The following is a 15,179-nucleotide window of genomic DNA, read 5'->3' as shown; positions in this document are numbered from 1 at the left end:
GAAACACTGCAGGGGTGGAAAGTACGTGAACCTGAAAGGCAAGGCTTAGTGTAGTAAAGCTGCCCAGAAAGGCTTACGGCACAGCACTACGATGTCAAAAATCAATTAAGTGCAGCTATAAACTCACTTTGTCATAAGGGTTTCCAAGACAGCAACCTGCTAAGTGCTCCTGGCCCGTCATAAAGAGGCTTTATCAAATGCTCTCATCATTTGCAAGCTGGAACAAACTGATTACTTCCAAGTAAGATTGACATGTGTCCCTGCACTCCCTAGAGGAAATGAAGAAAATGCCAAGCCTCTCCCACTAAAGCCACTGGCAAGAAGTATGTACAAGACCTTCCAGGCTAATTTTGAAATTCCTGCAAGCAGAAAGCAGCTCTTGCAAACCAGCACTGTCTGATTAAAATGAACATCATTCCACAGTAACACAAATGTCTGGGGTAAAAAACGGTAAAGGTAAAGGACTCCTGGATGGTTAAGTCCAGGTGGATATGAAAGGAGTAACTTCATTTTTAAATGCATCAGGCAGAAGGCTGGTAGCACAAAAATGTATTTTGTGCATCACAAAGCTCTGTCCTGAGGTCCTTGGATGCAACTTTCAGCAGGGAAGACCATTTCCCAATAGTGCAGACTTATTAGAAAACATGGGACCTTATGAGTAACTATTCTCATACCAAGACCCTTCTTCAGAAGCCAGGCTCCATCCTCTCGCCCAACTTCTATAAAGTATTGATTCTCCCAGCACTCACCCTTCACCTTGACTGCCCTATTGGGCAAAGCAAAGAATTCAACACCATGAAAATTGCAAAGAAAGCTGGAGATCCCTTTTATACAGTCACATATTTTACATCCCATGTACAGATATGACTATAAAACATACACAATGGCGTATGCCTGACCTAGAGAGGCCAGTGTTTGCCCTACGGGCTTGAAACAGCTTGGATGGGCACATCTTGTGCTTCCAGGCTGAGGGCTTCCACCTACTTCCAGTTCATGGAAACCACAGCAAAGTGTCGTCTCAATGTGCAAAGTCCATTTCCCCCCAGGTTTGACTTAGCCATGCGGTGACACCTGGGCCTCGATCACCTCTGGGTGCTTGGAGGGGGGAATCTCCAGCTGAGCATCATGTAGGTGGACAGGAAGTGTACTAGGGTCCTTGCCCACCCCTTTGCTGAGATCCCCCTCTGTCCCGCCCTGCTCAGGGTGGTGCCTCTGCAGATGCTTGATCACTTGGAACTTCTGCTTGGCTTTGTAGCTGCAGTAGCGGCAGAAGAAAGGGTGCTCGTTGGTGTGCGTCAGATAGTGATGCCGCAAGCCGGCTGCCCACCGGAAACCCCGGTAGCAGACGTTGCAGACGTACGGCTTTTCCTCACTGTGCTTCTTCAGGTGCGTCTTGAGGAGGAAGCGAGTCTTAAAGGCCTTCCCGCACTGCTCGCAGATGAAAGAGCGGGCCTCGCGGTGGCGCGTCTCCTTGTGGATGCGCAGGGCATCGGCACGGTTGGTGCAGTACTCACACTCGTCACACTGATATGGCTTGATCCCTGTGTAGAAAGCACAGAGCAACACACTGGAAGCAGATGGGAGATGCCAGACCATCAAAACCAAGCCACAGCCCATGTGTCTTCCACCTCAACAGTGCTCAACATTGCCTCTCATCCATGTTCTGCAGGAAGATGCATGCCCTGGTGAAAGGAGTGTCCCCAAATCTCCACCCAGTACTGCAGCCTCATATGTTGGCCTTGAACTATGGCTACAAAAATACCCCAAATTCTACTAGGCAGAAATGCTCTCAAATGGAAATAAGTGGTTGTATCAGACTCAGAGCAGACATATTAAATCAATGGACATGGCTAACTTAAGCCTGTTGATTTCAATGGGTATACTCTAAGCATGGCCCAAATTTCATCAGTGTGGCATTCAGTGCATTATTAACCAGAAGGATTGGAGATGGAACAATGAAAGCAAGAGTGCCATTCAGCCTGCAAGGGTCCAACAATTGCTCCCAGGCACAGGCATGAAACTGGTATGGGCTAAACTTGTTAGCATGTAAGGAATGCCTGCGGTGAGATACGTATTTCAAAAATTGATGCATACAAACACTTCCAAAAGCTACAGTCAGTTATTTACTCTGATATCCCCACCCAAAACAGATGCACTGGTGGACCAGCACCATCTCACAAGGGACAATATTCTTTCTAGTTCTTCACAGAACAGACTGCTGCCACATTTCTTCAAGAATCTACAGATCACCGTGCCTACTGTCATAAGTCCAATTGTGATGAAAGAAATCTCTATCAAATCTGGACCATGCCAACTGTTTGCCTCTGCATACAGCTTTTGGAAGGCTACAAGAGGTTCTGCTCTTCACATCATGTGAACATGGCCCTGCAAGGCTTTATCCCACCAAGAGGAACAGAGGCTGCCCTTTCTAGCGCCTGAGTTCCCAGACCTCCATATTCCAGTGAAGCACTTGCCTGTATGCTTTGTCATGTGGTACTTCAGTTGATTCACCCACTTGCACTTGTAGCCACATTCCGGGCAAAGGTACTTCCTCTCCTCCTTGTGTATGCGCATGTGATACTGGGCAGAGAGAGGGAGACAAACCGGGGGGGGGGTCACACATGTGGGACACCAACCTCACAAGTGGTTTAATCCAGTTACTTGATTGGAACATTATTGTGAACCCAGGAAACAAGGAAGACTAAACAGTGAAGCAAATGTATCAACAGGTACCCTGGGCTCCTTTGGGAGGAAGGGCAGGAGATAAACTGAATAAAGAAAAAAATAATTCACCCAGTGGATCAGTGGTTGTAGCAGGCAACCTGGATGATAGTCCTCTTGCATGAGGACAGAGAGGGAATACTACGGAGAGCAAGGCACTGAAAAGTCACAGTAACAAAGGCCAGACTTAACATATCACATCTGAGGCACTCCTTAGTTTTGTGTTTTGTTTTTGTTTTTCATTTCCACCTTTCAAAATGCATGCAGGAGAGGGGCAAGACTGGCTGAAGCATAAGAGAGAGTTGCGAGATTTCAAGAGAGGAGGAAGAGACCAGAATCACAGACTGGAAGCAGCCAGTCTAGCTGGGCTGAAAAAAACCCCCAGATAGCAACAGATGTTTCATATGGTCTGTCACTGAAAGGTCATCATATTAGACAATTACTGGGTAGGTTTTGCCTCCACTGGTGGCAATTAAATCTTATAACAGGAAGTTAAAACCAGAACAAATGAAGCTAAAGTTAAGTCCCTCCGAAAGGGAAAACAGATAGGTACATATTGGGCAGGGAGTGGACAAATCAGGCAAGGCAATCATTATTAACCATCATCCCGAGGATGGACGGCTCTCACCTTGAGGCGTGAAGGATCAGCGCAGGCGTACTGGCACAGGTGGCACTTGTAAGGCTTCTCCCCGGTGTGGATGCGGATGTGCCACGTGATCTTCTGCTTGTTCTTGGTGGCGTACTCGCAGTCAGAGCACTTGTAGATGCGGGTGCCACCGTGGCCCTTCACGTGGTGGTCCAGGACCAGCTGGTGGCAGCAGCCGAAGTCGCAGAAGGAGCACCTGAGCGGCCTCTCGCTGGCCGCGGGGGGCTCATGGGCCTCCAAGTAGTGGCTCACCAGCTGCTGCCGCTCCTTGGCCGCGTAGCTGCAGATGTCGCAGCGGTGGCTGAAGTGCAGCTTCTTGTGCTCCTCCAGCTCCTCACGGGTGGCCAGCGCGGCCTTGCAGGTGGTGCACTCCAGGTGTGGGTGCTGCTTCTGGACATGGCACTTGAGGGTGGCCTCGCTGTGGCAGACGAAGGCGCAGCGAGGGCAGGCGTAGGAGACCTTCTCCTCGTGCTGGCGCAGGGCATGCTGCTTGAGGGCCGTCTCCGAGCTGAAGCGGGCTTGGCAGTGGGCGCAGGCAAAGTTCAGCTCCCCCTGGTGGCAGCTGTTGACGTGGCGGGTGATGTCGTTCTGGATGTAGCCGCTGTAGTCGCAGAGCGGGCAGAAGTGGGTGGGCTTCTTCTCGTGGACCCGCAGGCGGTGGATGCGCAGCTTGGAGTTGGTGCCGAAAGTCTGGCCGCAGGTGGGGCAGGCGATGCGGCCCACGCCCGTGTGCAAGGACTGGTGTGCATCCAGCCGGTAGCGCCGGGTGGTGCTGAACTCGCAGTAAGGGCACTTGTGGGGCTTCTCGCCCTCGTGCTTGATGCGCACGTGCTGGCGCAGGCAGCGCACCTGCTTGCAGGTGAAGTCACACTGGCGGCAGGCCAGCTGCGGCCGGCTGCTGTAATACTTGTGGTGGAGTTTGCGGTGCAGTCGGAGCGCTGCCGCGGCCTTGGAGGTGAAGGGGCACAGTGTGCAGCGGAACTCGCCCAGCTTCAGGCAGCCCCGCTTCTTGTGGGTCTTCAGGGCACGCTCCTGGTGGCACGTGAAGGGGCAGGAGGGGCAGGAGAAGTGCCGCTTCTTGTGTGTGGCCACAGGGCGGGGAGAGCTTGCTCCCGCTGGCTCATTGGCCCGACCCATCTCCTTACAGATGATTTGTCCATTTGCTTGCTGATCTCCGCCCTCTGAGTCCGCCGTGCGCTTGGTCCTTTCTAGCAGCCGGGTGGGATGAGCTTCAACGTGCCCCTCCAACTGGTGGATCTTAACGGCCCTCTTGGAACGGAACGGCTTAGAGCACAACGGGCAGCAGAACTGCTCTGAGCCACGGCAGCCGTCCTCTACGTGGGAGCGGATGGTGGACACCCGCGAACAGGCAAAAGAACAAACTTTGCAGTGGAACTTGCTCTGCTCCACATAGTATTTCTCCAAGGGATAGCTAGCTGTGTCAGCGGTAGCTCCTGGCAACTGTTCTTCTACCATGGTTTCAGGGACATCCTGAGATGGCTTCTCTTGCAAGCTGATGGCCAAGGGCTGTGTGTTGGGAAGGACAGCGGCTGTAGACTCAGCATTCACAGGCCTCGGTTCTGCATCCCAGGAAGCCTTTTGAAGCTTGCTCACCTCCTCGTCCGGGGCTCCTGTCCCATTCTTCTTAGCCTCCGCTATTTCTAGGCTCTTGCCATTGGGCTGTACTGCAGCAGGCTGGTCTAAGCAGGCTGCTTTCCCGACAGTCTTCTTCACGAGGGCCGGACATTTCTTAAGGAGGTGAGTATTCAGGCCTCTCTGCTGCTTGAAAATGGCCCCACACTCCTGGCACACCAAGGGGCATTTCCTGCCCTGACAGCCAGCTTTGCAGTGCACCAGCATTGATTTCTCCTTCCTGGTGATGTAAGAGCATTTTTCGCACTTGAAGACGCGGCTCTCGGACTGAACCACCAACATCTGCACCCTGCCTTCCAGGACCAGGGTTTCCGCTTGCTCCTTATCCTGCCTCCTTAGAGCTTTCAGCACAGATTCTGAATCGGAGCCTTCTTCAGAGGGAGGAAGCATATCTTCTGGGGCAAGGAGAGTCTCGTGGCCAGTAACAGGTCGAAGAGAATCTTGCTTTGACCCCTTTGGCCAAGCTTCCTGTATACTGGGTTCCTTGCACCCCAATCCCTGCTCAGGGCTGGGTGGTGCCTGCTGAAGTTCAGAGTCCCGCCCATCACCCTTTCTGTCCCCCAGATCCTGCTGAGCATCTTTTTTGTTCTCTTCAACAGTCCTTGACCCAGCACCTTTCTCCAGCTCCATCTCTCTATCCTCATGGACCTCTGCCTCCTCCTCAAAGTCAGGGATGTCGTCAAGAGCAGATTCGCTGTCCTCCAGGAGGAGGGAGTCCTTGGAACCTAATACTTCATAGGCCGATTCCACCTCCTTACAATTCTGGGCCACCCCACTGTCTGGCATTGCTGCGGGCATCTCCTCAACCAGCTGCTCTGGATCAGAGCTGCACAGGGTCTCCAGATGCAGTGTGCAAGTCGGAAGGGGCTTCCCAATACTGCCCGATTCCCCTGAGCCCTTTGGAAAGGCTTTGGTTGAGAGTTCCTCTGAAGGGGCTGCATCTGTCTTACTATGGTCTTGCTCTTCCACCACTTCCTCTCTCCCGGTCTCAGCATTGCCTTCACTCCCAAAGAGAGACATGATGAAAGTCTCCTGGGGGCCATCCTCCTCCTGGACCTCTGAAATAAGGGCCTTGGTTTTGTCATGCCTCCTGGGGGGGGAGGGGCTGGGCTCAGCATGGAGGGTCATGGCCAGGTTGTAACTGAGCAGCACCTCCGTCGAGGTGACCTCCAGCTCCTTGCTGGCATAGTTCTCCTGCCAGCCCTTGTCACCGGGCACATAGCCGTGGACCTTGCGCTTGTGGAAGAAAAGGCTGGTATTGCTGAAGGTGCGGTAAGGGCACAGGGCACAACGGAACTCCCTCTGCTTGGTGTGCTTGCAGTTCTCGTGGTTGAGCAGGGCTTGCTTGTATTTGGTCTGGTAGCTGCAGTACTGACACTGGAAGACAGGAGACTGGTAGTTCTGGGAGTGTTTCGCCTGCATGTGCTTCTGCAGCTCATACTTGCGCTTGCAAGCAAAGCCACACACCTCGCAGATCAAGGACTTGCCCTGGTGGCGCAGCTTGTGGCTGCTCAGCTGGTCGGCCCGGTGGCAGCGGTAGGAACACTGGTTACACTGATACCTGGTTGCACACAAAACAAGAGTGGGTCAAGACCGTGGAAGGAGAAAAGCCTCAGCTCTGCATACGAATTACTTCCTGATACAGGAAACAAGCCAGGGGAAGGGGAAGGGGGTCTCTCAGTACCTCAGATCTCCCGTGTGCTTCCGCATGTGAACATTCAGGTAGTGCTTCCACTTTGTCACATAGCCACACTCGGTGCACATGTAGTTCTTGTCATCAGAGTGGGTCAGCATATGCTTGGAAAGGTAGCTCACGTCTCGGCAAGTGAAGTCGCACAGCTGGCATTTGTGAGGCTTCTCTCCTAAAGTCACAGAGCAAACTGGAAGCTGTAGATTGACAGTCCTGCCTGCAGTGCCCCTTGAGGGCAGCAGATTTTCAATTTAAAATGAGGCCCTACTTTGCCCTGCCCCACAAAAAACCCCAAAATAAATGGTAGCACTTCCTTCCCACAGCATATTGCTTTACTGTCACTGCATATGGATGCCGCCCAGGTTTTAACCATGTGTGGCACTGCCCTCAAGTAAGCGTTAACAAGCAACAAGCATGCCTTCCCACAGTGCAAGTGTAGAGGTGAGTGTCAATGATCCCATTGGCTAAGCACCAATCCCTGCCTCTTTCTCACTCCAAAGTGGGGAGGAAAGCTAGGGCTGCTTGGCCGCTGCATCACCATGGCACTGCAAGTGCCTTCGCCATGCAGGGCCACAAACTGGAAAGTCCTTCTCCGTGTTTCTGCCCTTTGCTTGCCAGACCTTCCTGATCTGGAGGGGCTTGCTGGGAGGTTGGGGTGGACAAGTAAATGCAACAGTGCTCTAAGCGCCTTCACCTAGCTGCATCCAAGGCTGCTAGCTGGGAAAAGGAAAGGCTGGTGGGAAATTGCAACTGAAATAGGGAATGGGCTGCCAAAAATTACAAACTCCAACAAAAGTCTAGTCAGGGAATCTAACTTTCTACTGAAGACTGTTGAACTCTATAACCAGAACTGAAATTCTGTTATCAGACTAAAGTTCGGAAATCTGGCAAATATGCCTAAATCTTACTAAAGAATCTCAATCCCTTTCCAGTACAGAATCTAGGTCTTTCAACAAGAGGTGTGGGGCAGAACCTGGCCCCAGAAGGCCAGGATTTTGTACAGGAAGAACAAGTCTAACCTAAGCTGACACGTTCCAGAGCTTCCCTAGGAGTCCCCATGCAGGGAAGCAAACTTGCCTGTGTGGAGCAGCATGTGGCGGATGAGGACCCTCTTGTGTGCCGTGGCGAAGTTGCACTCGGTGCACTTGTGGATCTTCTCACTGGCGTGCATCTTGCCCACGTGGTCGTGGAATTCCACAGAGTTGAATGTGGCAAAGGGGCAGAAGCTGCACTGGAGCTGCTCGCTCCCCGGGTGGCCTTGCTTCTTATGCTTGCGGAAGACGTGCTTGTTGGAGCAGATGAAGTCGCACTGCTGGCAGTGGAAGGCGTAGTGCGTCTTGCGATGCGCTTCCATGACCTCCGCGGTGGGGAAGAGCAGGGAGCAGGCATAGTACTTGCACTCCACCGCTTTGATGTAGTGCGCCTCCCTGACATGCCGCAGGAAGTCCTTGCGGTCCTCGGTGCAGTAGCTGCAGTCGGCCTGGAAGCAGCTCAGCTGCTTGGGCTCTGCCTTGTGGGTCTTCAGATGCTCCTTGAGGGCATGGCTAAGCTTGAACGTCTCCTTGCACACAGGACAGGAGTAGACGTCCGAGTAGAAGTTGGAGATGTCCTCATGCATGCTGGCCATGTGCCTGTTGAGGGCATTCTTCTCTACAGAGCTGTAGTGGCACAGCGGGCAGCGGTGGGCCTTCTCCCCGTTCTCACGCATCATGTGGATCTTCAGCTTGCTCTTGCTGGTGAAGAACTTCTGGCAGTTTGGGCACTGCAGCCTGGGGTCAGGGAAGTGGAGGTGAAGGTGTTCCACCAGGTGAGTCCGCTTCTTGAAGCAACGCTTGCACTCCGGACACATGTGGGTCTTGAACAGGTATTTGGAGTCCTCAACCGCACCTTCTGCAATGAGAGAAGCATGCCTTAAGTGCAGAGGAATGAATAAAAAGGCCTTTGGTCATGCTCCAGAAGTCTATTTTGCCTGCCTCTCATCTCTAGCAATAACAGTTGCTCCGAACTGCAATCACTTCCCATGTTCTCTCTACCCTACAATAAAAAATTATTGCAATGGCCTATAACAATAGAGGGGTTTTTTTACAGATATAAAATTTATCTAAAAACCCCACCCTATGTTTAAGAGCTTCTAGTAGCTCAGGAGATTTAGGAATAATTGGGAATCAGTTAGCACCCACTGGAGAATAGCCATTGCATTCAATGCTCCACCCCATTCCAAAGAAAAGAAAGCATCACAAATAGATTTCCAAGCAGAAGTGGGAACTAATGTGTGAAGTAGTTTGCCTCTGAACTCAGGAAAGAAAACAACCAGTTCAGGCAGGGAGACCCTCTTCAAATATAGGGCATGTTGTAATATGCCAGTGTATTTGCTGTTTGGCAAAGCTTTTCTAAGAAATGCCAGAAACTGTACTGCTCGCAAATTAATACAAGTCTCTACCTTTGATCAGCTGAGCCTTTGTTCTTTTAGAAGATGCTTTCTTCTCAAAGCTCTCCTTCTCCACCACCACCTCCTCCTCCTCCTCCTGAAATTCATCCCCTGTGTCTTCCTTGGGTCCTGAGTCCTCAGGAGGCACATAACTGCTAGCAACATGTGCCCCCAGGCCAGGCTCCATTTCAGTCACATCCCAACCACTCTGAACTTCCAAGCAATTCTCAGCCTTGCTTAGTGGTTCTTCCCTTCCTTGGAAAGAAAATGAAATATAAACCAGGGACTCCATTTTTTTATAGAGAAAAGGCTTGAGATGAGCAAATGATAACATGCAAATAAATGCATATTGAGAACCAGGCAAAGGGAAGTAGAACAGGAACTAGAAAAGAGGGTTAAAATTAAGACACATAAAAAGTGGAAATAAGACCTTCATGGTTTGACAGAGAGGAGAATTAAACTTTGGGCATTTTCAAAGGAAGAGCTGCTCTCAGCTACTGCATTCCCATAACTTTCCCACCATTTCAAATCCCTTTCCCTGCCATGGTTCACCATTCAGAATCTACCACCATCTTTTCATGCTATAATTTTCCACATCCACAAACAATATCATTAAACAAAGCCGGCTGACTAATGGAGCTTCACCCCTTTACCTCTGCCTATGGCATTGTCTCTAAGTGAAGTGGAAGCTATCACAAAAGTGAGTTAAGAGACCCCTAGGATCCAGTGGGGTTTTTAAGGCTGGCATCGCTCCCAAGCATTCCCCCTTCTGCCCACCCTAGTCTCCTCCTCAGCCCCAAGTACCTGATGTTAGAAGCAGATGATGGGTGAGCCGCTTCCCCACTATGGCAGTGAAGCTGTGCTCAGTGCTCTCAGCGACTGCTCCCGTCTCCAGCGCTGCCTCCACATCCTGCTGTGTGGCCTCCTGCAGATGGCTGTGTCGGTGCTGCCCAAACTGCTTGGTGTTGCCGCTGATGAAGTCACAGTGCCTACAGTGAAACGGGAAGTGGCTTCTGCGGTGAAGGTCCATGTCCTCTCGGCTTCGGAATAAGAGCGAGCAGCCACGGTAGGTGCAGGTGACTGGGCACACCTGGTGGACGTGCCGCAGGTGCCCCCGGAGTTGCTTGCGATCCTCCGAGCTGAAATGACAGCCTTCTTCAAAGCACACTTGGGGACCCGTAGGTTTTTGGTGGTCCCTGAAATGCTCCTTCAGCTCAGTGGGCAAGGCAAACTCCACCTGACAAACAGGGCACAAGAGGGGATCGGTACAGAATTCAGGGTCCTGCCTGCTTCTATCCAGCAAGCCCTGCGCTTGTGCCTCATAGACTGTCGACTGCTCTCCAGAGACAGCCAGGCTCTGGCTTGTAAGGCCCAGTGGTAGCTCTTGGAGCTGAGGGATGCTTGCAAGTTGTCCTCTGGGAAGCTCAATGCACTGATGCTGGGAAAGCAGGCCAGGGTCAGAGAAGCTCTGCCCACACCGTTCGCAGAAATAGAGCTCCACAACTTTAACCAAGACCTCTGTAAGGAGATATTTTTTTAAAAAACAGCTGAAAATAAGGTAGAAAAAAATCCACACACACCTACCTCATGCCTTAGTTCAAATCTCGTCCAAGGCAAAAATTACTAAAAACTGTGTCAGCTTACAGGCAAGGATTCTCCAAAGCTCTGTCACAGCCATCAGCATATAGGTGGAGAGTCACCTATAAGAACTGTTATCAGAACACAGGATTCAATTCAAATGGGTTGGAGCGGGGGGGACGGGACTCTCCATGCTTCAGGTGTTTAGAACCACACCCAAACATTTTCACAGGAAAAGATCACCAGTTTGATTTGAAGGAGGGCAATGGTAGGACCACTGCTTAATTTTCAAAGTGTCCCTTACTATCCTGTCTCAGTGTGTATCACCTATATGAATCTTGCCTCTCAAATTCCTTTGCAATATCACTGATGCCAATCACTCCCTTGTAAGCTTCCAACTCCTTAATAACACCTAAGCCCCCTTCCCACATGCCACCACCTAAACATCCCTGTAAGTGGTGTCTTCTCCTTCATTAAACATCCTACCCTACTTTGCTGTAAATATGGTACCCTGCAAATCCTATGCTCTTGATGTCCTCCAAGGCACCGCATTGCACTCTCCCATATTCTATACCCCTCATGCTCCTCAGCACTGTTAAAAGAGACGGGGGCAGAGGATGATGTTGAGGCACAGAGTATCAGTCCCTTTGCCCTAATAAAGACATTAGCTTCTTAGTCCTAAAGATAGTTCAGTCATTTGTACTGAGTATGGCAGAGGCACTGCAGGCAAAACTGTAGAACTGTAGACCTCAAAGAACATAGTAAGGCCTCTGGTCCTTATATTCCACGGCATTAGTCCAATATTTATCACCATGACATTGAAGGGTAGCTCCCATAAGCAGCCTTATGAAGGTGCAGCAAACAGATCCACAGTAAGCTTCATGCCTATTGCAAGCTCAGCAATATCCCATCAGATACAGTGAAAATAAATCCCTGCCTCCTCCTCTTAGGCAAATACACCTTGCACCTTTTCCATCTCAGCTGCTCACAGTACCTCAAGCAAATCTAGCCACAGTCATAGCTTATCTTGGTGACTTGCTGGACAATTGATAATAATAAGGACCCAGGAACCCCAATCAGAACACAATCTCCATTCTCTCCAATTCCTAAAGCAGATAACAGAATGTGGCAGATATCCCTTCTCCCAGATAACAGATGTACAAACGTTACCCTCATTTTTCTTGCATTTATTCGCTGCTGACTACTTAAAATGTATCAAAGCAACTTACAATTACAGAATACAGTATCAGGTGCAGAAAAGCCAGACTACTCTTTCACAGGTCTCTTGGCCTTTTGTACCAGACCTAAGATCCTAAGGCTTCTTTCTGATGTTCCTTTAGAATACAAATGCTACATGACAGAAACCACTCACACTAAAAGATGACAGTGACAAAATGGTTCATTCTTACATGATTACGAAGACCCATCAGGGCACAACATACCTGTAGTGCTGCCAGGATTGCTGAGGGACATGCTGCTAGTCACGGCTTCTACAAATATTTCAACACCAGCAGTTTCTGTTCCTACCACAGAAGCCTCTGTTAAAAGCAAGCTTTGTCCCACTACTAAGTTCTCACTGGAGATGCTATGGTTGTTCTCATTTCCTGCATCTGTTGAGCCGGGTAGGAAGAGCTCCTGGCATAGTGTGTTCATCTTGTCTCCTCCCACAGGTTCCGTTGTAACTGCGCCCGTGCTCATTGTCATTCACTCCTCAGTGTAGCCTTGCACCATGACATAAAGTGGGGCACAGCTCCTGTTAAAAACATAGCAAGAAAATGGTATCATTGCTTTCCTGAAGAGAAGCAACCAAGGATTAAGTTTTTCAAAATAAATGAGTATGGGGTGGTTTTGTAATGCCCAATATTAACTGTTAGCTTTGTTAGTATTAGGCAGCTATTGGAGTTGGCAACTATGTCTGCTTAAGCAGAAAGCTCAACAGGACAGTATTTGGTTCAGGATGGGAAAATTCAGGACATTCGCAGATTTACTTTCCTGGAGAAGAGAAGCACAGAGGAAAGATGAAAGTTTATGCAGCTATGTCAGTGGTTTTTAAAATCAAGTCTGGAATAGACTAAAACCAACTGTATGGAGGCTTAAGGCAAACTGCTGAAGAATTTAGAGCTGAAAACACTTTGATAGTCTTTATCACTGCATCTAGGCTGTCAAAACATAATGGGGCTTGCTCTACCATTAGATAAGATAGCAATTTATTGGGTTATTTGCAGCCTACCCTCACAGCCTGAAGAGGTTTTGCCAGTCTACATCCACTGGCCAGCACAGTCTACTGTCTTCTATTAGCTCAGTTAAAAGCATCTCCATTACTGCAAAACATATTACATCCCAGAACCAATATGCAGAATGTTCTGCTTTAGCAACACAGCAGAGCCCAACACTACAATCCTGCAGACTTCTTCCTGTACTAGATTATATATATAATACCAAGCTGATCTTTTTCACTCTAGCTGGTAAAGGTATGTTAATTCTTCCTGTGTAAAGCCCAGTACTTTAATCAATAGGAACACTCTCTCCAGATTTCTTTCTTCAAATCTTGGAGTCTAAACACCTTGGTAATAGTTTCACATACAGCTGAACTCCACTGCATTCATTCCAGATAAACCTGGCTCAGAGATGGGCAGTTGTAACTGGATGAAAAGCTAATTTTCAGGATTAGACTCACATTGGGACATACATTTGGGGGGTTTGAATTTGCTTCCTGTAAGAACAGCACACAGAACTGCCTACTGGCACACAGTAAAACTCACAAATATGTTACCTAATCATTTTGGCATGCATCTTCAGATAATCATGCCCAAGACTGTTTAGAGGAAAGATTCCAGACCAAATTAACATAGGTAACAGCGTGCTAGATATGCAAGTGCCATGTATGCTTGATGATATAGTTATTTCTATGATTAACAAAACTTCCAGAAAAAATGAAGGGCACTGCCCATTTAGAATTAAAAGTCCTGTCAGCTTCTGCCAAACTTTTGCCCACTGTTGTTCCCCTGTAAACAGTATTTAGAAACATGATATCCCTGAACCTAGAGGCAAAATATAGCCATCACACCTAGAAGCCACTAATAGCCTTATTGTCTGTGAATTTGTTTAGCTCCCTTTTTAAAGTAACACGAGCTACTGGCTACCACTACATATTGTGGCAGTGAGTTCCATACCTTAATTACACATTGTATAAAGAAGTCCTTCCTTCTATATATCCTGAATCTCCTATCCTTCAGCTCCGTTAGATGACCCCAGGCTCCAATTATAGGAGAGAAGGAGAAAAACATGGTTCTGTTTGCCTTCTCTACACCATGCATCGTTTTATACACATCTTACCATATCCCCTCTCCTGCATGTTTTTGGATAGCAGCTGGCAAGTGATCCCAACTAGCTGGGGTAAAGCAGCCCTGCAGGAATCTAGCCACCTGACTGGGTGGTGAAGCAGGCTTTAAAACAATGAGGCTGAACTTACACACCCGGTTTCCTCTCCTCCTCCTGGTGGGCTTCTTCTGCAGCCGTTCAGGCTCCCAGTGCCAGGCGTGGGCCATCTTTACTGCTCTCTGAAGTGCAAGGGAAGAGAGAGAGAGAGAAAAATACGGATATTTTAAGGGAAAGGATGAACGAGGATGCCTGACGCAGAATGGCCAGTAACCAACTCCAGGGCTCAGCTTAGCCCTGTGGGGGCCCCTTCCTTTTCAGGCCATGACCCGCCCGCCCCAACCCCATTACAAAGCACACATACAACAGCATTAGGGGGCCAATGAGTCTCTGGGTGCACCTTTTGCCTTCCTTGCACCCCTGTGAGACATAGCTGTCAACGTTTTTCTTTTTTTAAGGGAAATTCCCTTATTCCGAATAGGATTCCTCGCAAGAAAAGGGAAAAGTTGACAGCTATGCCGTGAGAGTCTTGGAGGGCCCACCCAAGTCAACTCACCACCGGGCACCTCCTTCCCTTTCCCTCTTTGGTTTGCTTGTCCACCGCCTTCCTAGGCCAACGAGGAGCCCCACGGCCCCATTCCACTTAAAACAAAACAAAAGCTCTTCCTTTCACTTCTCCGCCCCCCCAGGAAGAACGAGACTCATCCCCCCTCCCCGCTTTGTGCCGCCCAGAGCCCGCTCCCACACCGCAACTCTATGGTAACTGCTGACTGACGTTCCAGGACCAGAGGCGGCACCATAAAGGGAAGCTTTCCAGAGCGACTTCCAGGGATTGCCGTAACCGCTTTAAAGGGGTTAATCTTCACCTCGCAAGTCCAGAACCCAGGCAGGCAGGCAAATGGTTGGGTTGGCGTGACCGCGAAGGAAAAATATAGACACGTAACGCTCCCTCAGGGACCATAGAGTGCCGGAAAACGCGTCCGGTCTGCTGTCACAGACGGAAATGCCGACTTCGGTCCAACTTCCGCCTTCTGAAGCTGGGGGTTATCGTAGAGATAGAAAAAGTAAGAGTTGCACACTACCCT

The 15,179-nt window shown here is 49.7% G+C and overlaps 1 protein-coding gene across 10 annotated transcripts; it reads right to left on the bottom strand.

Annotated features, from left to right (window-relative positions):
* Positions 1-802: 802 nt before the first annotated feature.
* On the bottom strand, positions 803-15,108 carry ZNF142 (zinc finger protein 142). 10 transcript variants are annotated; one of them, XM_083726830.1, is made up of 10 exons: positions 14,961-15,108; positions 14,189-14,276; positions 12,159-12,469; positions 9,943-10,656; positions 9,151-9,393; positions 7,788-8,600; positions 6,705-6,882; positions 3,350-6,581; positions 2,475-2,580; positions 803-1,541 (listed from the first exon to the last, which is right to left on the bottom strand). In XM_083726830.1, exons 3-10 carry the CDS (start codon positions 12,418-12,420, stop codon positions 1,054-1,056), a joined length of 6,036 nt encoding a protein of 2,011 aa, XP_083582956.1. In that variant the 5' UTR covers positions 12,421-12,469; positions 14,189-14,276; positions 14,961-15,108; the 3' UTR covers positions 803-1,053. The 10 variants fall into 10 exon arrangements, with proteins under 10 accessions (XP_083582956.1, XP_083582954.1, XP_083582960.1 ...); XM_083726828.1 differs by having other exon boundaries at positions 14,193-14,276; XM_083726834.1 differs by lacking the exon at positions 14,961-15,108 and adding an exon at positions 14,870-14,926.
* Between the last annotated feature and the right edge of the window lie 71 nt (positions 15,109-15,179).

The sequence above is a fragment of the Podarcis gaigeae genome (genome assembly GCF_964106915.1).
Source record: "Podarcis gaigeae genome assembly, chromosome: 1".
In the NCBI taxonomy this organism is placed as follows: Eukaryota; Metazoa; Chordata; class Lepidosauria; order Squamata; family Lacertidae; genus Podarcis; species Podarcis gaigeae.
The sequence above is the reverse complement of the archived record's forward strand: the minus strand, read 5'-3'. Positions and strand labels throughout refer to the sequence as shown.

Bases quoted from the DNA above. Each gene is read 5' to 3' on its own strand.
- ZNF142 (XM_083726830.1), bottom strand. From the start codon at position 12,420: ATGACAATGAGCACGGGCGCAGTTACAACGGAACCTGTGGGAGGAGAC. The intron at 9,394-9,942 runs GTACTTGGGGCT...TTTCTTTCCAAG, and splicing joins TCATCTGCTTCTAACATCAG to GAAGGGAAGAACCACTAAGC. The intron at 1,542-2,474 runs GCAAGTGCTTCA...CTTTCTACACAG, and splicing joins CCACATGACAAAGCATACAG to GGATCAAGCCATATCAGTGT.